A 24,151-nucleotide genomic window follows, 5' to 3' on the forward strand; every position below is an offset into this window, starting at 1 on the left:
AACTTTTTCACTAAGAGGGTGGTGAAACACTGGAATGCGTTACCTAGGGAGGTGGTAGAATCTCCTTCCTTAGAGGTTTTTAAGGTCAGGCTTGACAAAGCCCTGGCTGGGATGATTTAACTGGGAATTGGTCCTGCTTCGAGCAGGGGGTTGGACTAGATGACCTTCTGGGGTTCCTTCCAACCCTGATATTCTATGATTCTATGATTCTAAGGCGTCAAGTGGAAATAACCAGAGGACCCCCGGAGGGCAGACTGGAATCTACCCAACAGCTTCAAGAATGGGAGAACTAAAGAACAAGATAACATCTGGCAGCACGGAGTCGTCAGGAATGTGCTATCTGCTGATTGATTCAGCAACAGCATGATGAAGCAATTCCCATAGACTGGCATAGGAAGAAATTCCTATAAAAATGGACTCTGGAAAGTGAGAACTTTGGGGTCTGATTCTGCAAACCAACTTCCAGGAGCATCAGATGAGCATCTGACAAGGCCCTGCTCCCTCCTCTTGTCCAGGCCACCTGGCCAGTGGCTTGGCATGAGCATCTCTGAGGCTGGTAACTATGATAACAACCTTGCAGAACCTGTGTGTGTGGGTGTGTATGTGTGTGTGTGTGTGTGTGTATGAATGAATGTGTGAATAAATATGAGATTGAATGGAATGTTATAGCTATAACTAACTGCTTACTATGATTCTTTCTGTATTCACAATAAATGTGGTATTTTGCCTTTTTCCCTTTAATAAGATCCTGCTGGTTTTTGTTTTTATTGGTATAACATCATGACAAAATCATGAGAGTTGGCAAATGTACAAAATTGAAGAGTTGAGCCATAGGAGATTGTGCAACCTTCAAAAACAGTGTAATCAACAAATGGTAAAGTTAGACAAGAGACAGTTACAACTTCCTTGATTTTTCATTCTCAGTGCAAAGCTATATCTGTCAGTTTATGAACTTCAGGAAGGGCTAAGTCATCACTAATTTTATTTAATTTAACCTGACTTTTAAACAACTATGGAGATGATTTTATATAAGTCGTTTCTGCAGGATAAATACTTTAGAAAAATAACTCTACCTGGTTGAAGAATTATTTTCTATATATTTCTAACAGGGAATACTGGCCCTTTAAGACTAGAGGGGACCAAAAGGCCTCTTTCCAGGAACGCTGGAATAAACAAAGGCCCCAGAAATGGTCTTGTTGAAGTAAGAGAGGAAGAAGTCCTGCAGAATTAGTAGTCCTGGTTTTGCCCATCCAACATTGTGCCTTTAAGGGCCTGGGACCAGGAGCCCTGTAGCTTAGAGTGGGGGCAGGGCTCCCCTCTCCCTCAACCAATTGGTGGGAAGCTCTCTGAAGGAGAGCAGTATATAGGCTGCCTACCCACTCAGAAAGAAGAGGGCAGTGGCTGACAGGGAAAAGCAAGCCAGATCCTGTAGGCTAAGCTCTTACTAGGAAGGATGGGAGCTGTAGCTCTGTGTGGGAAGAATAAGAGCTGTGTGTGTGGCAGAAAAGCCAGAGATGAGTATGAACTTTTGCGTGGCTGTGATGCACTTTAGTTTTTTGGGACACTGAATGCTATTTTGAGCAGTGTTTAGCCATTAAGCTAGCCCCAAGCGGTGGTAAGTGATAGGCCTGAGAGACTGCAGGGAGTTTCTAAAGGGCCTGAGGAGGGCACACAGGGTGGATACTGAAGAGGCATCTCTGGCCATTAGGGGGTTCCCATTAAATAGCAAGCCTGTTACAATATTCTTATCTTACCTACCATTTAAGTATTTCTAGGGCATTGACATACCTAAATACCATAGACGCTGTCCACTAGTCTTCCATATAATATTTTCTATATTATTTTAGCAGTGTGAACTGCTCATTTAATCAGGGATTTTAATCATGATTTAAATCAGCAGTCAGAAAACCTTGTTTTAAACCAGTAGTTTTCAACCTGAGGTCTGCGGACCTCTGGGGATCCCCAGACTATGTCTAAGGGAATGGTTCTCAACCTTTCCAGACTACTATACCCCTTTCATGACTCTGATTTGTCTTGTGTATCCCAAGTTTCGCCTCACTTAAAAACTACTTGCTTACAAAATCAGACATAAAAATACAAAAGGGTCACAGCACACTATTATTGAAAAATTGCTTACTTTCTCATTTTTACCATATAATTATAAAATAAATCTATTGGAATATAAATATTGTACTTACATTTCAGTGTGATACTTCAGCCTGTTTTTCACTTGTCAGCTTTGTCTGAAGACTGAGCCCCACTGCTCAGGGCCAAAGCATGTAACTTAGCTTTGCAGAGCTCGCTGTGGCATGGGGCCCTGACAACTGCCCTGCTTGTCAACCCCTAACACCAGCCCTGCACTTGCGATGCCCCTAAACCCATCCCACAACCCCCAGGTTGAGAAACACTGATCTAGATGTTGAGTACCCCCAGAAGACTTCTGCATACCCTTGGTTGAGGACCACTGGTCTAAGGGGTCCGTGAAAGACTGTTGTTACCATAGAACAGTGGTTTTCAACCTGTGGTCTGCGGAGCCCTGGCGGTCTACAGACTATGTCTAAGATTTCTAAAGGGATCCGCATCTCCATTTGAAAATTTTTAGGGGTCTTCAAATGAAAAAAGATTGAAAACCACTGTTTTAAACAATTGGTTTTAATCTTGCATTTGTACTTTAGTTATTTTCTTAAAAAGGTTCTTTCTCACTTAATGGTATACTCATTAAAACCTGCTGATTTGCAACCCAATATTGACTTTATGCCAAATTTCATAGTTTAGCTACCCAGTAGGAAACACTATATGCACTTATTTTAGGCTATCTAGCATACATTTATTCCAATTTATTTTTCATTATGTCAGAAAATGGTGAATGACATTTCTTGTTTACTAGATAACCTTTTACTTGGGATATGGCAAGCTGTCTTTGGATGGAAATTAGAATTCAATAAATATATAAGCATTTTAAATTACTTTTACTAGTTAAATAAAAATACCTTAAATGTGCAGATATACAAGAAAAAAAGTAAGTTTATCAATATTTTCTCACTTAAAACTGATTTAATAAACAACAGAAATATTAACTGTAGTAAGTAATTACTGGATTGTTTCATTGGCCAGATTTTCAAAGATATTTACATACCTAAAAATGCAGGTCCAGATCCACACAAAGATTAGGCATTACTGTGATCCAAAATCCCTCTGCCTAGCTGCCACCTAACCCTAAATTCACTCAGTGCCTAAAATTTTGTGATAAAAGTTCCCTCGGCACCTTAGTTTCTGCCTCCGGGTATGCATATAATGCCTTACACCAGACATCCAGGCACCTAGATCATGCCTAAGTCCCAACTCAAGCCCCAAAGCTGGTGGAGATAGGTGGGGGAATACCTTTCTCACCTGCAGGACCCCTTTCAAAATCCAAGAAGAGATAGTAGTGATGCCTCCCTTATAATTTAGCCCAGCAGTTAGAGCACTCAACTAGGATGTAGGAGACCCCTGTTCAAATCCTGCCTCTCTGAGCATCCTATCACTGGGCTAAGGGATATTCTGATATGGGTCTTTCTGAGTCTCTCCTGTTGAAGCCATTCCACTTTGGATAAATACTCTAGTGAGTCATTGGGCCAAAGAGAGAGTGACTGACTCCAAAGCCTGCTGGTTAGGACACTCACTTGGAACATGCATGATCTATTCTGGGGGGGCGGGGGGCAAACTATGATCCACAGGCCTGATCCAGCCCGCGAGTTCCTGCTGGGGAGCGAGATCTGGGGCTTGCCCTGCTCCGGCACTCTAGCTGGGTCGCAGGCTCGGGGGGCCGCACCACATGGCTCCCAAAAGCTGCAGCATGGCCCCGTTCTGGCTCCGACATGCTCCAATGGCCCCCTCCAGCACTCCAATGGGAGTGGAGGGGCGGTGCCTGCGGATGGGGCAGTGTGCGGAGCCACCTGGCCGTGCCTCCGCTTAGGAAGCGGAGAAGGGACATGCCGCTGCTTCTGAGAGCCCCTTGAGGTAAGCGCCGCTGGGAGCCTGCACCCCTGAGCCTCTCCCCAAGCCCCAACTCCCTGCCCCAGCCCTGATCCCCCTTCCACCCTCCAAACCCCTCAATCCCAGCCCACAGCACCCTCCTGCACCCCAAACCTCTCATCCCAAGCCCCACCCCAGAGCCTGCACCCCCAGCTGGAGCCTGCACCCATTCCTGCACCCCACCCTAGAGCCCCCTCCCACACCCTGAACTCATTTCTGGCCCCACCCCCAACCATAGCCCTCACCCCTTCCCACACCCCAACCCCAATTTTGTGAGCATTCATGGCCCACCCTACAATTTCTATTCCCAGATGTGGCCCTCAGACCAAAACGTTTGCCCACCCCTGATCTAGTCCCTCTATTCCAAAGACTTGTTCATTTACACAGAGCAGCTTTAACAGAGAACCACATCAGAACACCCCCTAGCCCAGTGCTTCAAGCACATTTGTAAGAGAGAAGGACTTGAACAGGCATCTCTTTCTCCAGACCAGGCAGAGTGGGGAAACTGAGCCCAAGTCTTCCACATCCCAGTTGAGTTTTCTAAAACTGGGCTAAAATTTAAAGAAGACCCACCACTTGCAACCACCCTCCTGCAGCCTGGGCATCTAGTTCAAGTAGGTTCACAGCAGTAGATCCCAAGCAGAGGGAGGTGCTTACCTCCAGCCTGGGTGTGGGGCAGAGCACACATCCTGGTCTCCATGTCCCAATGACTTAGACAGTTCCCCACCTAGCATGCTGGATTTTATAGAGCCTGTTCCCAGGTACCTATCTATCCCCATGCATCATATAGGGAGCTGAGCCTCTCAACACCTAAATTCCTGGGAAGACATAGGCTGCAGTTCCTAAACAGCTTAGGAGCCTAATTTCCACTGATTTCAACGCGAGTCAGACACCTAACCTGCTTAGGAACTTTTGAAAGTCACATTAGGCACCTCTCTACATCTTCAGGTACAAAAATGCCTTTGAAAATCTGTTCCCACGTCCTTCAAGTTTTCAGAATTAGACCACCTCTGCTCCTAGCTGGTCTTTAGTCATATGCTGGAAGAGGGAACAAGCTTTCCTGCTTCTTCACCTCCCAACTGGTTTCTCAATTTGAATTAACTAGTCTAAATGAAGAAAATACTCTCTGCCCCTACTAGCTAAATTGAAACCAAATTAAATAAGACAAAAGCTTTTCTGTACAGCAGAAACTGAAAATACTTGAGAAAAATGTAAATACCAGCATTCGCTCCATCATAAAGGATGAAAACATATCTACTTAATGTAAAAAGAAAAGGAGGACTTGTGGCACCTTAGAGACTAACCAATTTATTAGAGTAATTACATTGTGACCTTTATAAAGCTTTTGTTGACATCAAAAGTTAAGATGTTTTAGCCCTGATTGTTTCTAGTTTTAAAAGAAATCAGCGCCCTTTAACTCATTAAAGTTAGAGGACTTACTGATGAAGTTATTGTTAAAGTAATTTTAATAGATTATAGTAAATGCAGGCCTTAACACAGGTTGTCAATTTCAGGTTTAAAATGTTTATTTAAGAAAAATATATTTAAATGTTTGATAAATACACCCTGCCTGTTAAGCACAAAACACCACCTTTTTCTCCACACCCTTCAATGTTATACCAAGTGATTCTGTCCAGCTATTGTCTATTTTAGAGTCAGGGGCTTGTCTACACTACAGATGCTTTGTGGGTACAGCACTCTTCACAACTCAGATTGAGTACATTCCACAATTCAAGAATGGTGATAAATTCTGAGAACCAGCAGAATGATTGAAGGATTAGAAAATATACCTTATAGTGAAACTCAGGAAGCTCAGTCTATTTAGCTTAAGAAACAGAGGGTTTAAGGGGTGACTCAAACAGTCTGTAAGTACCTACATAGGGAACAAATATTTGAAGGTGGCTCTAATTTAGCAGCCAAAAGGTAAAAGATCCAATGGCTGGAAGTTAAAGACAAATTCAGAATGGAAATAAGGCACAGTTAAGGTAATTAGCTATTGGAACAGTTTACCAAAGGCTATGGTGGATTCTCCATCACTGGCAAATTAAAAAAACAAAACAATCTGATTTTGACTTTAAAAAAGATATACTCTAAAGAAATTGTCTTCAGGAAGTTCTATGGACTATATTATATAGGAGGTCAGACTGAATACCCTTCTGGCCTTGGAATCTATTAGCTTGTCATGAAAGTCTAACATTTTCACAACTGTAGATCTGAAAAAACCCATGCTTGGTGGCAGAATTTAGCTTCTAAAATGTTTCATTTACAGTCCAAAATTTAATAAGACATTCACAGCCAGTGTCTTAACAATATTTCCTCTCACTGTGATGATGTGTAGACAACCAGTACCTATCAAAACACCTACACAGATGCAAGATGGGTGCGCAGCTAGGACAACTATTTCATAGGCTTCCACATGTCCATGTGCAGAAGAGCTCTTTTGCAGTTGGGCAAGACCCTGGCCTCAGTGAATCTGTCCCAAGTGGTTATACAGAGTATTTATAATAACTCAGTGTCTGTCAACACAAGCTAGCAATCAAGTTTTGGTAAATCAGGTATTCTAACCATTTAGAATTCCAGACCCAGTTCAAGGAGGCAGTCGAGCATATGCCTCGCTGTAATCTAGTTTTCATCATGATTTGAGTGTAAAAAAAGTCAGAGGGAGTTACCTCAAACTTGAGGTGTAAGTTCTGTTTTGACAGTCCAGCCCTGGAGGCTGCTGGTTAGTGAACACTTCATAAATTTAACTCCGATCAACTTTGAGTCATTTCTGAAAACAGTATCCCTTAGCCTGCTTAGAATCATGGCACTATTAAAAAAATCTATTACCCTTCAATGAAAGTACAGCAAAGATAGTCAAAGCATTTAAAATGTAGAGTATTAATAAGGGGTTTATTTTAAACAACCTTTTTTCCCTTTCCAGTTAGCAGGAGAGAGCTTTTAGAAAGATCCCTCTCAATTCCCCCCCCCCTTTTTTTTTTTTTAAAACCATCTCCCCCATGGCATTACAGATGGCCATAACTGTCCTTTTTGGGGAAAAGAGGTTAGCTGAGATAGGCCGGAGTCGCTGCTGCTGCCGCTGCTAACGTCCAATCCTATTTCCTAAAAGGCAAAACAAGACACACATGGGAAAGGAGAAGAATGGGCAAAGATAGAAAATGTAGGTTCTCTGCCTCTGACTTTCACAGGCAACCTCACTGCTGGAAAAATGCAGGCACAAAACAGGGTTTTATTAACCACTTGAGACCTGGCAAACTTATACTAGCAGTAGGCTGTTTAGGTGCTGCCTTTCTGGGCACAGACTTACAGCAGTGCTGCAAAATATGTAGCCTTGACTAGTTAAGACAGATCTTTTAGACAGAAGAAAAGAGAAGAGGGATACAAAAGAAGAAATAAAGCAACACGCGCATGTACGCATGAGACACACACATCACCCCTCCTCCCCAAGTGGTGGCAGGATTTAGCTGGAGCAGGTAGGTGTGGCGAGCTCTTGTCCCCCTCTCTCTGGCCCAGGCTGGTCAGAACATCTCTCAGGATTAGGATAAAGATCGGGTGGTTCCAGGAAATGGTGGCAGTGGCAGCAATGATGGGGAAGCTCACTCCTTCCTCATCTCTTATTTTTCAGTCAGCCAGCATTTCCCCCAAAGTTGCTTTTTGAGGCCCTCAAAAGGGAGTGATGCGTGAAATACCAACCAAATAGGCCTAATTTTTAACACACCAATTTCAGTCCCTTGATTTCTGGTCCCACATTTGTGTTTGCCAGGTATGATCTTAACATGGTCCTTGAGTTGTATCAGTAGGCCTCTTTGTTTGGATTAATTTCATCCACTCCCCCAACATTTGTTATAGATTATTATAACACTTTATGAACTTTCACTTATTTTACAGTTGAGCTCATAATTGGGTAAATTCATAGGCCCAATTATTACAACATACCTGCTTCACAAATCAACATGTTTACTGTGTTCTTGAACACCATAATCAGATTGTTTAAGGAATGAGGCATTGAAAATGAATCAGTCATCTTCATCTGTATATAAACTTTATTAAAAGCTTCCAGTCAGAAGCTTTGTAAAATTAAGTGTGCTGCATAGTGTTTTATTAATGCAAATATACAAGATTTAAAAGGAACCAATTCATGTTGTTGATGTATACAATGACAGAACTACTACACCTGAGCAATAATACATTTGAGGCATCATGATAAACAAAATACATCTCAAATTTACATATATACACACATGCAGAAACTGTAGGAATTTTTAAAACAAGTTGAAAACCCTGAGCCTGCAGCAAGTCTCCCTTTTATTATTTGAGAATATTTCCAGCTCTCATTAGATCAGCAAGGTTAAAATTAAAAGAGACTTACTCAAGCGATCAACTTATTGTACCAGCTAGTTCAAACAACACCAGTTTTAATTTGATGGGTCACTTATGTTGCATGCTTTGAGTAACATGTTTTCCAAAATGAAGCAATTTGTTTTAAGACAGATTAGAGCCTATCAGAATGATGGCTAGTCCCATGAGCTTCTAAATGTTGACAAACACTTCATATACTGTGGAAATAGCACTAGTATTGATTTTATAGCTTGAGTTATGAAAATTTATACACGTTAAATGATTTAGCCTCCTGTAGTCGTTATATGCTGGCTTGCTATCTCAGATTTCAAGTAACAATCACAAAGAATAAATTTAGTACACAGTAGATGTGAGCTGAAGCATTCTTAAGTTTTAAAATGCCTGTTTTTTGGTGGTATCTTACATTAAGTACTCTACCCAACACCATCTCTGTGATTAAATGCTGTAGTTTTCTAGAAAAATATTTGTTAATCTCAACCAAAATGAACTAACAGTTTTACATTCCCAATGTTGCATGACTAGTTGCCTTTAAATTTATAGTAGATTTCCTTCTTGATGAGAAAGGAAAGGGAAATCTGGTTAATAGGCACTCTTCCATGTAATACACAAAATTAATTTAACAGCAGATAGGGAGGAGGAATGGTGAATAAGTGCAATTTAATTCCCCAAATCTTGTATCAGAGAAGCAAACAAAAATCAAGAGAATAAGTGGCACTTGTACTTTTCATAACTTACTGTGTCTAGGAAAGATCTTAAAATGTACATGTCTGAATTGGCAAAGAAACACAAATATGTACTAAAATTTTATGGATCAATAATTTTTCTAGGCATAGGGCATATTTTCTGTTGCCGCATGGCTACACAGTGCTGGCAGAATCTGGTCACAGAGCCACAGGAGGGTCACACCAGCAAAGGGGGAACCTCTAGTAGCACCCACTCTTTTGAGATGCTCTAATTTATGCCAGGGATACTAAAGTGGCTAACAATGGTACCAGGATCAAGGGTGTGCAAAGGTGAGGTTTACACCATCGTTGAAGGCCTACTCCCATACCTGCTTGTGGCTTCTTTGCTATTGCAGATGATCTGGCCCCAAAATTTTAATGGAGGTACAGTAACAGGCAATAGACCAGAATATTTCTTTAAAGATAAAATATGGCATACCAGAAGTTTATAAACATTGTCCATCTAGATTGAGCCTGATTCACTAATTCCAAATACCAATAATTTAGCAGAAGATACACAAACAAAAACTGAACTGACAGCCAGCCAGAAGCTCATCTCTTTGGGTATAAGCCTGGGTTAGAATGGTCATCTATTGTAGGATTACTTTTAGAATTCAAATGGAATTAATAAGGTTTAATTGTGTTAAGTGGCACAACATTTAAATCAAAATCTCAAGTACTTCCAAGTCAACTGATTATTATTTTTAGACAAATTGCATTTAAAAATACATCCCTCGCTTGTTACCTACCTTTGTAATACTATACATAAACTTGGTCAAGAAATAGAAAGATCATAAGTTTTGGGTCACTAAAATAGGTTCTACATTACTGCATTTATACTTTGATAAAAAAGTCAAACAACTGACTGACAAGCTATTGGCTGAGATATTACACAACTTTTGAGTTTAAGCAGAGATTCTCCGAATTATCATTTTTAAAAGGTATGACAGAGCACAGGAATTTAGTTTAAAAGGAAACTGTTGCCTTATAATTTGAAACAGCGAGCTCTTTACATACAAAGCTTAAGGAACCAATATTTTGTGTAAATTTCGTAGGGCCAACAGTTTCCACTCAATTTCAAATTAGACTGCACACATACTTATACTGCACTATATTTTGATGAGTTTGCATCATTAAATTCAGTACACAATTCAGAGGTTATGTTCCGAATTCACTTGAGTTGTTCAAGTTGAAAGTTCTCATCTCTTCTGAATAGCTGACATTGATATGTTATCCAACTCGCTTCCCATTCCAGACATCTGCTACTAATAACAGACCCTTCTAGGACTCTTTAGTGACACCTTAATTTGATCAGTTCTTTAAGTCAGCCTTGTAGCTTCTGGGCATTGCAGCACATGCACCCCTCTTCCCCCTACAAATTCCAACAATAACATGGCTAGTGACAGACGGAACTGTCATGAATGTTGAATTGATTTGCTTTTGTAAATGTGAATCAGACTCTTAATGTGATATTAAAGTTCTGAAATACAATATTGCCATGTTTTTCAGCAGAGGTTCACAAGGAATCCATAGTATTTAAAGTTTGCACACAGTGTAGTGAACCAAGTTAGTTACCTCCTTGCAAAGGCAGATTTCTTGACACCTAGAAACTCAAAGAAAAGTAAGGATTAGTTATATTATTTTAGCTCTTTTATGCAAACAAAAGCAAAACTAGCATTATATATTGTCAGAACTATTAGTTATCTCAGATGTGTTAGCTTTAGAGTTAGAGACAGAAACTGAAAGGAGTACATTACATTCTTCATCGCTGTGTTCACATAAAGGCATGCTGGCCCTCTTAGAACGGGTTTACAGGGCCGAGGATGGGCAGGCAGCGGAGGGCAGCCGAGGACAGGCTAACCCACTAGGCTATGCCCTGTAACACCAGTCAGCTAGCCAGTGAACCAGTTTCTCTAGGAGGGGAGCTACCATTGGATAATCCGGATGTCTGTTGCACAGGGCAGTTAATAAAGAGCCAGGCTAAACAGAAGAGGGCCTCTTTCTTGGCTCCAGCAGCTGGTATAAGCTGTTTGCTGAACTGACATGGATATACGTGGTTTTGTGTTGTGCAGCTTGGATTTTTTTGTTTGCTTTACTTTACTTTCAGAGGATCACAATTTTGGGTTGTACAGCCGGTCAGATCCCCTTTTCAGGAGGGTAGTTACTGGGATGGTGGTCTCAAATCTGCAAGGGGAAATTCTTTTCCCTTAGAAAAGGTGGCTCACTTGCAGGAAGCATGAGCCACCTCATGAGACTTAGTGGTTTCTCAAGCCATTCTGGATTGCAAACAAAGAAAGGCTATTGTTTAAGTGGGAAGGAGGAGACCTAGGAATGGAATGCTCTGGATTTGAGCATCAAGAAAGGGGAGAAATGGTAACAAATGGGTGTCAATAGTTTTCTCCTTTTTCCTTTGCTAGTAGGACAGATTGCCCCCAGAAGTAATCCTTTTGTGATTAATAAAGTTTCAGCCACTTGGCCAAAAGTTCCTGATGTCTAAATTCATTGGTCTCTACTGCTTACAATCCAGACTGACAATGTTTTAAGTAAGGATGGAAAAACTCCCTCAGTTACCAGAGCATGTGGAATATGGGAAATAAGATATACAAGTATGTGGGAGAAATGGAGGAGGAAACCTAAAAGTTCGCCCTGTCCTTGAACGTGAGATGCACAGGATGAAAAAAGGTTCAAGTGAAGAGTTCATATTGCTTGAGGCAAAAGAAAAAATATTGCAATGTTCTTCTCAAGTCACTAGTGTTCTAATACCACATTTATTGGGAATTTTAGTAGAGTTTGGGCCAAGTTTTCCCCTCAGATACTGAGGTAACATTTTAGTTAGGGACTTTGTTTTTTGCATATTTGCCAATATACGTATTAATTTTAATGCTATGTTAATGGCATATTAGGAACTCAATTCTTAAGAGGCTAGCAATAGTCCCACCTTACTCCAATGCTCTATACAAAGCATGCTTTGCAATTCCTGCTTTTAGTCCCATCTCTTCCTGTAGCTGCCACTCCTCCTTTCAGCCAGATAAATGCCAGCACAGCGTACACTCACCTACAGACCTCCCCACCCTCAGTCAATCAGTGGTCCATCTCCCTGACAAGCCACTTAATCCTATTCTGCAGTACATTTCTTTCCTGCACTATGGCCAAAGCACCACGAAGACACACACTGATATACCACCTACCAACATCTCTACCCCACTAGCACCAACACAGATGTAACAAATTCCAACCCTGGCTCCTTCCTGAAGGTTGAAAAATAATTCAGAAATGAAGAGGGGGGGGAGGGATTAGTTTTCAGCATGTAAAAACTGCATATTTTGCATAAGGACTAATTTACAGACAAGATAATTGACTAAACTTGTTAGAGTGCAATTGGTTTGTCAAATGAAAGTTATTGTAATTCAAAAAACAAATGTGTGGATGTACATAAATATTTAAAAATGTGTTACCTTATGTGACTCATCCCAGCAGTGACACAAGCATCACAACACCCATAAACTGAGTGAACAGCAACATAGGGGTGAGAAATGACCATACAGGCCATAAGGCAATGTTGAGACTGGAAATAAAAACAAAAAGTTTAAATTTTTTTTAGTAGTTCTAATGTCACTTACTATATCCTGCACATATTTGGCATATTGTACCAGAAGTAAGATTAAGGACTCAATACCCCAATCTTGAAAGACAAAAATTTATTTGAAAACAGTATTGTAATAAGAAAAGGAGTACTTGTGGCACCTTAGAGACTAACCAATTTATTTGAGCATGAGCTTTCGTGAGCTACAGCTCACTTCATCGGATGCATACTGTGGAAACTGCAGAAGACATTATATGCACAGAGACCATGAAACAATACCTCCTCCCACCCCACTCTCCGGCTGGTAATAGCTTACCTAAAGTGTTCATCAAGTTGGGCCATTTCCAGCACAAATCCAGGTTTTCTCACCCTCCGCCCCCCCCCCCCCCCCCCCAAACTCACTCTCCTGCTGGTAATAGCTCATCCAAAGTGACCACTCTCCCTACAATGTGCATGATAATCAAGATGGGCCATTTCCAGCACAAATCCAGGTTCTCACCCCCCCCCCCTTTTTCCACACACACAAACTCACTCTCCTGCTAGCAATAGCTCATCCAAACTGACCACTCTCCTTACAATGTGCATGATAATCAAGGTGGGCCATTTCCAGCATAAATCCAAGTTTAACCAGAACGTCAGGGGCGGGTGGTAGAAAAAAACTAGGGGAAATAGCCACTCCCAGTATCTATTTAAGCCTAAATTAATAGTATCCAATTTGCAAATGAATTCCAATTCAGCAGTTTCTCGCTGGAGTCTGGATTTGAAGTTTTTTTGTTGTAAGATAGCGACCTTCATGTCTGTGATTGCGTGACCAGAGAGATTGAAGTGTTCTCCGACTGGTTTATGAATGTTATAATTCTTGACATCTGATTTGTGTCCATTTATTCTTTTACGTAGAGACTGTCCAGTTTGACCAACGTACATGGCAGATGGGCATTGCTGGCACATGATGGCATATATCACATTGGTGGATGTGCAGGTGAATAGTGTGGCTGATGTTATTAGGCCCTTTGATGGTGTCCCCCAAATAGATATGTGGGCACAGTTGGCAACGGGCTTTGTTGCAAGGATAGGTTCCTGGGTTAGTGGTTCTGTTGTGTGGTATGTGGTTGTTGGTGAGTATTTGCTTCAGGTTGGGGGGCTGTCTGTAGGCAAGGACTGGCCTGTCTCCCAAGATTTGTGAGAGTGTTGGGTCATCCTTCAGGATAGGTTGTAGATCCTTAATAATGCGTTGGAGGGGTTTTAGTTGGGGGCTGAAGGTGACGGCTAGTGGCGTTCTGTTATTTTCTTTGTTAGGCCTGTCCTGTAGTAGGTGACTTCTGGGAACTCTTCTGGCTCTATCAGTCTGTTTCTTCACTTCCGCAGGTGGGTATTGTAGTTGTAAGAATGCTTGATAGAGATCTTGTAGGTGTTTGTCTCTGTCTGAGGGGTTGGAGCAAATGCGATTGTATCGCAGAGCTTGGCTGTAGATGATGGATCGTGTGGTGTGGTCAGGGTGAAAGCTGGAAGCATGTAGGTAGGAATAGCGGTCAGTAGGTTTCCGGTATAGGGTGGTGTTTATGTGACCATTGTTTATTAGCACTGTAGTGTCCAGGAAGTGGATCTCTTGTGTGGACTGGACCAGGCTGAGGTTGATGGTGGGATGGGCTATTACCAGCAGGAGAGTGAGTTTGCGTGGGGGGGGGGGGCCGCAGAGGGTGAGAAAACCTGGATTTGTGCTGGAAATGGCCCAACTTGATGAACACTTTAGATAAGCTATTACCAGCAGGAGAGTGGGGTGGGAGGAGGTATTGTTTCATGGTCTCTGTGCATATAATGTCTTCTGCAGTTTCCACAGTATGCATCCGATGGAGTGAGCTGTAGCTCACAAAAGCTCATGCTCAAATAAATTGGTTAGTCTCTAAGGTGCCACAAGTACTCCTTTTCTTTTTGCGAATACAGACTAACACAGCTGTTACTCTGAAACCTGTCAGTATTGTAATAAATTCTCTCCTTCTTCTACACAATCAAATAATTTTGTTATGGTGTGGAAGACAACTCTATAGAAGTGGCACCATGTTATTACACACCTGTGCCACAATTCTTGGTTTACTAGAAACCCTCCCAACAAAACAGTTATTAATTATTGTCCTATACAACAAATATTACAGCCATGAAGAGAGGGCATCAGCATAAAGAACTTTTAATTTAAGGCTTCTTACTGTCTGTGTTTATGTAGGAAATAAGATGAGCAATTTGATTTTTAGAGAGTGTTCAGTGTGCAGGGCTGGCAATTATGAAAAGCTTTAAAATCATCCAGCTAAGCAGCCTTGACCATGAGAACTCCAAGATATCCTTGTATAACCTGAGAATAAGATTTGACTTAAGCAACAAAAACAGAAATTTTAAGCCAAGTGTGACAGTTTTTCTTCTTTCACCCTCCCTTTTGTTCTCAAGTTTTGTAGCAGATGTGTCATAAGGTCACCTACTGGCACTGTCTGAAAACTCATGCAATAGTGAAACTTGGAATACACAAACTTCTTGTTTTGCAGATTTCTTTTTCTGTATCCATGCAAAATTGTTATAGACTGGGAATAAGAGTTTAGCATTTTACAAAGCAAGACATCAGGCTGGAGCATTTAGGTAAGAGCCAAGTTATAAATCCTTCAAAAATATCTTGAAATTTTTCTATTTAAGCAGTATTCTGCAAGTTTGATAAAAGCTATCTGTACTGACCAGCAGTCTGGCTATAAGGCAATTTGAGGTAGATGCCACCTTGAAAAACAGGACAAAACTAAATACTGTCGGTGTACAACTAACTTGTCAGTTATACACTATCTTCTCAGCTTTATTTTTAACAATCACCTTTAATTTAACAAAAAGTAGTGAAGGACTTTTCTATCTTCGTAACACTTGGAAAAAATAGAAGACCCAGCACACCTAGAAGTGGACTTAATATACAATTTTGACCATTACTGGCCTCAGTTCCAGTCTGCAATCATAGCTTTCCAACAATTAGGAATTCACTTTTTCAATACAAGGAAAATGCAACCAAAAAATGATGGAAGTGAGTAACATTATTGGACTTGACCAAAATCTACAGAAGTGACCATTCTATAGCACTTCTAAATTAGACAGCCTGTTGGTGTTACCATTGGTAATCCCTCTTCAGGTTTTGCAGAAGTTTTATGTATTTCTGCAGCACTTTAACTTACCAAACTGCTGCTGCAATAAAAGTGGCAGTTGTGACAGGTATCAATACTGGATACTGGGCATCATAATCCTCAATTCCACAATACCACTCTAGATATATTATGCAGTAAAAAGCAATAGCTAAGCTTGCAACCAACAAACAGCTGCCGAGGACAAAGCACCAACTGCAAAGAAATAAAGAAATTAAATACAGACAAATTTCAGTTTGCATGTTATTATCCATCACTCTAATTCACAAGTAGCTCCTTACTTCATAGATTTTTATTGTGTGGTAGTAAACGCTGATGTTACTAGGAGTACATTACTTTCACAAAATACAACACATCTGCATAAAACAAAGAAAGTACTGAAGCATATCTTAGGATACATAATAACAGCAAGAATAACGTATCACAATAATTCACAAAATTCAGTTACTTGCAACAAGTCTCAGTAATTAGGGGGAATTAGTGAAGTTCTGCTCTGCAGTGTATAAATATACTGGAACAATTCTTTTTGTTAGTCAAGCTTTGTCAACAGATTAACAGAGTCCTATATAGTTAGGCTCATGCCAGGTCTACACTAGAAAAGATTTAGCCATATCGCTATATGGACCAATCCATTTTATACCATCAAAAGTGCTTTTGCTGGTATAGCTTACACCAAATCATCAAAGTGAAATAAACTATACTACCAAAAGCATTTTTATGCCAGTATAACTGGATCTGTTCTAGACTTTTGCTGATACAGAACTGTATCAGAAACAAACCAAAAAAAACAAAAAACCACACACACAACCTCTCTAAACACACCCCCTTACTGATATTGCTATATTGGCAAAACTATTTTGTTTAGACTTGGCCACATTCCCAAGCCAGAGGATAACCACTACATTTGTATTTCATATGACAGTTTATTATGTAGTTCTTTATATAAAGTGAAGTTCTGAGCTTTTCTTTGAACATCATCAAACAGAAGCCTTCCTGGATTAACTAAAGTTTAACTCCACTTAGTTCTGCGGTACTGCAACCCTTGGAAAAAAGTTCTTTTTTTAAATACACAGTATTACCTTGTTTTCAACTCCTAAACTACAGTATTTTCTCAGATCATTCTCACACGGAAAGTTAGTTAAATGTCTTAATAAACTTTCACATCTGCAAACTCATTACAGGATTCTAATAGAGTCAAACAGTTTAATACACTGGCTAAACAAAACCATAAGGAAAAATTATTTCAAATCCAGGCATAACAGTGTATGGAACTCAACATGTATGGAGCTTAGAAAGCTAACAAATTATGGACTATAGGTGATGGCTTCTTACCTCCTAGAAGAAAATTATTTTTTAAAATTATTTTCTGGTGAGATATGTCCAAATAGAGTTCAAATATGCTCAACTTTACAAATTAAGCAAATTTATATCACCTGAGTTGAATTTACTAAACCACAAAGGACAGCACAGCAATTGTCTTTGTTCAAGAGATCACCTGCTCTGAAATATTGCAGCAAAGCTCTTAGATGTGCACTGGTAGAGACAAGGGGACACTGGGGACCTTATTCTGCATGGAGCTAAGCACTCTCAAATCACAGGGGACTGAACAGCTCAGCACAAAATCGGACCCTCAACCACATTTGGGGACAGATTTTCAAAAATACTCATCAAGCACCAGCCCAACTGAAAACAATGCAAAAGTGTTAGTGCATTCCAAGTCTTTCTACTCTATTCAGGAAGGAAGTTATTGATCTGATCCTAAACATAATTTTTAAATTTAAAGAAAAAAATACACACATCAGAAGACAAGTTGATATTAAATTTCATTACCTTTTTATAGTACCATAATAGTACTTTACAGCTCTGAAAACTTCTATGTTTTATGGATTTTAAATCTGTTCTTATGTGTATGCATGGATGAGACAAGTTACATGAGTGATAATCAAGGCAAACCAAATCCAATGACTGGATAAGGAAGTGCTTATCAGTAACAATTATCTGGTTTCCTGAAACATAAAACTGTCTATGTAAAATTCACAATGTTTGTAGAATAATCTTTGGCACAAGATTAAGCCACTGGAAGCAGCTACTTCATTTAAAAAAAAAAAAAAAGCTTGCCACCTCTCCTCACCATGAGAGCCATTTTCATAAAGAGCCCAGAAAATATCAGCAATATTCAAAACTGATAACCTAGTAAGACACACACACGATGAATGAAAACTATGTGCTACAAATTAATTATTATGACTGTGTCTGCTATACGTGCAATATATGGAATTTATGTATTAGCTCACATAATATTAGGCAAGAATTTTAGAATTTCTCCAATATCCCAAAACTTCTCAACAAAGATTAGTTCATAACTTGTGTTACCCCTATTTCAAACCAGCTCAATATTTAGAGCCCTGCAAATCTGCAGATATCCATTTTATATCTGTGGATAGCCACATTGGTGGATGCGGATATCCATGCACCGTGTTTACGGATTGGACGCAGATACAAATTTTGTATCCGCACAGGGTCTACAAATCTTTACTCCAATTCAACTATAACACTAGTACTTCTATTGACGAGTGTGCAGTCTCAGACACCAATCCTGAAAATATGCACTTTACTACTATGGGTAGTCCCATTCATATTCAATAGATTATCCATAGTTGTAAAGTTTAAGCATATGTAAGTGTTTGCACAACTGAGGCCTTATAAAATACTTAAAAGACTCGATCCTCAATTCGCTCCTTCAAAACCAATGAAGGTTTTGGGTTAATGGTTTCAACTTAACCCACCCCCCACAAATACATTAGCTGTGTAAACTAATGCCATAGGACAAATAGCAATGAAAATAAATATTACCTTTTTAATCTTTTGACTTCTATCTTAAATCCAGGTATTATCCCCTCATTTTTACATTTTAATTCCCTTTCCCTCACTCTCAAGGAGTGCAGTAAGCCATCCTTGGTTAATGGTGTTAACTTCTTTCAAACTCAAATGAATTTTCCAAAAACAGACAGTTTCTGCAGAGCCAAAGTAAGACACTGTATGTCCTTTCCAAAATGTAACCCAATATAGGACCAAAAGACAGAGCAAGTTCTAAATTCTGTTCCCATATACTATAGCAAAATAATGTACTATAATTCGATTACTGGATCCTGTGTTATTGTGTAAGAAGAATTTTTTAAGCTTATATGGAAAAATTAACTTTTTAATTGACCACAAAGATGAAATCTACAGCAATAATGCAAAGTTTAGAAATACCATGTTTTGTGTATGACACTGACGATATACATAGAACTTTTCTTTTTAAGAAGAGGGTCCCTTACCTATCTGCTTGAATGGTCTCTTTGATAGTTTTAAAAAAGTCAACATAGTATGTCACAGCAATTGATGCCAAAATCCAGAATGCAGAGTGAATATTAAGTCTGGGAAGAGGCTTCTCTTTTTTCTCCACATTTGTAGATTCTTCTGTAAACAAAATCATGATTGCTCTGTTATAAACCACCAGTAAATGGAGTATCATTTTATTAAAATAAAATAGGACACTTAATCCTTCTAATTCATTCTTCTTTAGAGATTAATGTATTCACTATAAAAATATTTTGAATTAAAATGGAAGCATTCTAAAAAGGTTCTGCAAATTTCCTGAAATAAAAACAAAAACTAAGCAAGGTGCCTTTTGATGAAAAATAATCAGCATACACTGTTTGTGTATCTTGCCAGAAACATTAAGAGCTGTTTACATTGCTGAAAAGGTTATTTAACCACTTAAGACTCATTATAAAGAAAGAATATATTTGTTTAATATGAAAGACACACATGCAAAGGTAAGACCAGTGTTCCACACACTAATTTCTTTGCATCCATTTTCATTAATTCTGATGTTTGCAAGCTGAATTTCCCCATAGATCGTCTTCCTACCAATGTCACATGCCAAGTTTTCAGTGTCAGGAGCTAGTTTGATACGTAGAGAATATTAACTTAAGTTACTGTAAAAAAGTGATTACATGGAAATCTAGATTTTTCTAGAATTCTCACTGTAAGATCTGAGTGCCTTACAAATTTTAGAGCAGACTGAATCAGTGTGAGGGCAAAGGAGCATGTGGTTCTGAAAGCAAGGATATATGTTCTTTTACCTGCGATGTTGAAAGACCAACTAATTAAACAAAACACATACATTTAACTAAACTAAAGGGAATATCTGCAGAAATATTTGCATATTTGAACATTTCATATATTTTAAGCCTCCTTTATTATGACAAGCATATTAATTTATAACTGCCCTGGATTTGCCTCTCTCTTTTCCCGAGTACTAAACATTCAGTAACACCCTTGCCATGGTAATATATTTTATTTCACTTTATATTTTTCTGTGATTTGCATAATCATTTGCTAAATCTATTATGACACAATTTGCCTAACTTACCACTTTGGAACCTCCCTTTGTCTCAACCCCCTTTGGTCCACAGTTCCAGAGGCCTTTATGCTGCCTATAAACATTGCTTTGAGATCCGATTCTTGTATTCCTGAGATCCTCTGCAACAAGGGTGTGAGACCTCTGATTTTTTTTGTCCTTCACTTTTGGTACAGGTCTTCCTCCCCACTACTCTCCCTCCTCTCATGAACATTTTAATAGCTTCATAACAATAAATTACCACAACCTGATGTCTGACACACCTATAAATTCACAAGAAGGAAGTACTGTTAAACTCTCCTCAGCAGCTGTGTATGGGGGGGGGGGCTAGCATAAGGGGCAGAGAATATGTACCCTGACAGACAGGGCCAGCTATTGGAACTCACACACAAGGGGCTTGTCCACATGAGAAAGTGTAGTTTGAGGTACCACCCCTTAGCACAGCACCCCCCCCCCCACCATGGATATAGTTATAGCAGGGCATGCTACAGCCACTTATTCCCCTATGGGAAGACTAATAACTGCACTGGCATGAGCCACATTTATACTGGTATAATAGGGGCCACACCAGGGTTTTACTGGTGTTCACTACTTCAATTAAAAACCTCTAAACGACACACTTAACCCCCTAAAATGGAAGTGTAAGGCAGGCTTAGAGCTGAAAGTGCTGCCTCCAGTGTAATACTCCTAGAACTGGTGCAATTACTCCCCTAGACCAGACATCTAGTACAGCCACCGGCAGCCCCGGGGCGATCGTCTCCCCTCCCCACATCAGCCCGGAGGCTCCTTCTCCCTGCCGGTCTCCTTTGGCTCCGTCTGCCCGGCACCCCAGCTGCTGCAGGAAAGCCCGGCGGCGGGCACAGCACGCTGTAAGAAAAGCCGCGGGACTGTCGGCGCTGGCGCCCCCCCCCCCCCGCACGCACCGCATTCCACAGGGGAGCCCCCCCCGCTCCCCGCAGCCGACACCGCTGCGCCCGCGCGAGGGCTCTAGGGACCGGGGCGCGCGGGCCCCGCCTTGCCCTCCTCTCCCAAGGCCGTGGGGAGAAGGGGAGGCGCCGTGCGCCACCCAGGCAGCGGTCACGCACCACCCCTCCCCCCCGTGTTAAAGGGGGGAGTCCCCCCCACAGGCTCCAGGAATCACCTACCAGCCACTCCCCCGGGGGGAGGCTGTAGCAGCAGCGTCTGGGGCTCTACCTCCTCCCTCAGGTGGCGTCTCAGCCGTAGCAGCGGGTCCCTGTCACCCACCCCCGCCGCCATGTTGGGCTGCTCCGGAAGTGACGCCAGGAGGAAGTGCAGGTGGGGGGCGGGCTTTTGAGCGGGAGCTATAAATAGAGGCGTTCTAAGCACTTGTAGCCCTTGGGCTCAGCGGCGCGCTCGCCGGGGGGTGTGCTGCCTTGATGTCCATTTTTGTGACTTATTGTCTTGGTAGTTCTTTTTTTTATTAAAAACCACTGTGCGCTTTTGTAGTAATTTGTTCTAAAAGCAAGAGCCCCACAGGTGGCGTCCCTCACTCACGGGGACGAAACGTGGTGCTGGCGTGGGTAGGGTTGCCAGCCCTGCGGTTTTTAACCAGACCACCCGGTCGAAAAGGGACCCTGGCAGCTCCAGTCAGCACCACTGACTGGGCCGCTAGAAGTCCAGTTAGGCAGGCTCCATGCGGCTCCTGCAAGCGGATGGCATTTCCCTCTAGGCGCAGGGACTGGGATGATCAGGGAAGCTCCGCGTGCTGCCCCAGTGCCAGCTCCACAGCTCTCATTGGCTAGGAACCGTGCAGAGCTGCCTGGCCCCTCCACCAGGGGCCGGTTATGCCAGTCGCTTCCAAGAGCAATGGAGCCAGGGCAGGCAGGGAGCCTGCCTTAGCCCTGCTGTGCCGCTGCCTGAGGTAAGCCCAGCCCAGCTGGAGTCTGCCCCCTGCCCCAGCTCGGAACCCCAAACCCCTGCCCCAACCCTGAGCCCCCTCCCAGAGCCTGCACCCCAACCACCTGCCCCAGCCCTGAGCCCACACCCCTGCCCCAGGTCAGAACCCACCCCGCACCCAAACTTCCTCCTGGAGGCCACACCCCCTCCTGCACCCCAGCTCTGAGCCCCATTCTGCACCCAAACTCGCTCCCTGAGCCTGCATCCCAACCTCCTTCCCCAGCTCTGGGCCCCTGCCTGCACCCTGAACCTCCTCTCCCAGCCCGGAGCCCCCTCCCACACTCCAAACCCCTAAACTCCAGCTCAACCCCAGAGCCCACAGCCCCAGCCAGAGCCTGCACCCCCTCACCCCCCCCCAATCTTATTAGCCTGCTCCCCCACCCCAGCCTGGAGCCCCCTCCTGCACTCTGAATCCCTAATTTCTGCCCCCACCCCCTCCTGCACTCCCACCCCCTGCCTCAGCCTAGTGAAAATAAATGAGGGTGGAGAAGAGCGAGTGACTGAGGCAGGGGCTGGAGTGAGTGGGGGCGGGGGGCTTAGAGAAGTGGCGGGGAAGGCACGGGGCAAGGGTGTTTGGTTTTGTGCAGTTAGAAAGTTGGCAACCTTAGGCTTGGGGATGACCAAGCCTATAGCTGTGGTGTCCATCCACAGTGTTTTTGCCCCAGTCACTGGGGCAGGTAGGTGCCTGCATCCTGCCCCAGTGCCACAACTGCTACACCTATTTCAACCTCTTAAGTGTCCCTTTGGTGGGTGAGTGGCGTTGACCTGTAGCATGGGTGCAGGACACAGGGAGACCAGTAATTTGATAGCATTGTATCTTGACTCACCTTGAGCCCATGGGAAGGATAGATGGTATCCACGGGTACATTCAAATAAAATGCAAATCTCTTGAAGTATTTTTGAGTGCCACCAAGGAGTCATCTCTGGCAAGGGATGATATACCAGTGCCCAGAGAGTGGGTAATATGCTTCTGAGGTATGTTAGTCATCTCTCTTCAGTTTGGTGGTGGAATTGAGAGCTTTCTTCAACCCATCACTGTGTCAGACTTGCTCAAAGCGTGTGTGTCCGGGATAAGTCAGTCGCTTCTTATACCTACGCAGGAGAATCTGTACATGGTAAGACAGGAGCCATAGAAAGGCTTCAGGCCTATTTGCAATTTTTCAGTTTCTTTCCAAAGAAGGTTTAAATATAGCACAGTATGTCAGTAAGTGTTCAGTCTTTATCCAGTTTACTGCAGTTTGTTGTTTCTTTTCAGAAAATAGGATTGCTCTCTCTATATATATCACAAAATACAAATCAAATTTGTATATGATGGCTTTTTATAGTTTTATATATATTTTTGTTCTAATATTGTACAAGCATGTCTTTACCTACAAGACCCCACCTACCTGACAAATACAACCAGGAGAGGGGACTCATCTGGTGGTCCCCAAACTCACTTACTACATATTTTCATTTTATATATAGTGTGTTCTGTAACCATACTAAAGCCTTGGACATATACAAAACGCATTCAGAAGGGCAGCCTCACTGGGATAATGATTAGCAGTGGGAGAGGGTTGCTGTTTTTCCTAACCTGGAAGAATCTGTTAGAAAAGTAAAGTTATAATTTATGGCTGGAGCATTATATGAACCTGCCAGTAAAAGTTTTGATATATACTTGTTTGCTTTAACCTTTTATAGGTAAAAAGGGCACAAAAGATTTTTAATAAGAATAATACTGTGCTACCGTATAGTCATGAGTCAATTTGTAACAGAAGAGGTTTACTCTGTAATCACTTTGAGAACTATTCTAAAAGACAATTGATAAAGAGTTATGGAGTGCCAAAAATAGAAATGTTGGTTGAAACTTGACAAAACAAAACAAGTGCATTTACCTGAACTTTGGCAAAGAAGATAAAGGCAAAACACTTTATAATTTCATGGGATGACTGAAGACATCATAGGATGTATAAACCAGAAACATTTTCAGTAATTGAGTAATAAG

At 41.6% G+C, this 24,151-nt stretch overlaps 1 protein-coding gene and 1 pseudogene across 1 annotated transcript; both read right to left on the minus strand.

Moving 5' to 3' along the window:
- The window catches only part of LOC144930532 (uncharacterized), a 256,857-nt pseudogene that overhangs the window by 116,373 nt on the left and 116,333 nt on the right, over positions 1-24,151 (minus strand).
- TMEM128 (transmembrane protein 128) lies at positions 8,040-21,523 on the minus strand. Its single transcript, XM_073342507.1, has 5 exons — positions 21,393-21,523; positions 19,160-19,301; positions 15,873-16,034; positions 12,551-12,660; positions 8,040-10,698 (listed from the first exon to the last, which is right to left on the minus strand). Exons 1-4 carry the CDS (start codon positions 21,502-21,504, stop codon positions 12,561-12,563), a joined length of 516 nt encoding a protein of 171 aa, XP_073198608.1. The 5' UTR covers positions 21,505-21,523; the 3' UTR covers positions 8,040-10,698; positions 12,551-12,560.

This window comes from Lepidochelys kempii, chromosome 4, assembly GCF_965140285.1.
Source record: "Lepidochelys kempii isolate rLepKem1 chromosome 4, rLepKem1.hap1, whole genome shotgun sequence".
Taxonomy (NCBI): domain Eukaryota; kingdom Metazoa; phylum Chordata; order Testudines; family Cheloniidae; genus Lepidochelys; species Lepidochelys kempii.

Excerpts from the sequence above, each read along its gene's own strand:
- TMEM128 (XM_073342507.1), bottom strand. The coding sequence starts at position 21,504 with ATGGCGGCGGGGGTGGGTGACAGGGACCCGCTGCTACGGCTGAGACGC. Across the intron at positions 19,302-21,392 it reads TCCCCCCGGGGGAGTGGCTG|AAGAATCTACAAATGTGGAG; the intron begins GTAGGTGATTCC and ends TTTTGTTTACAG. Across the intron at positions 12,661-15,872 it reads TTTATTGCAGCAGCAGTTTG|TCTCAACATTGCCTTATGGC; the intron begins GTAAGTTAAAGT and ends TTTTATTTCCAG.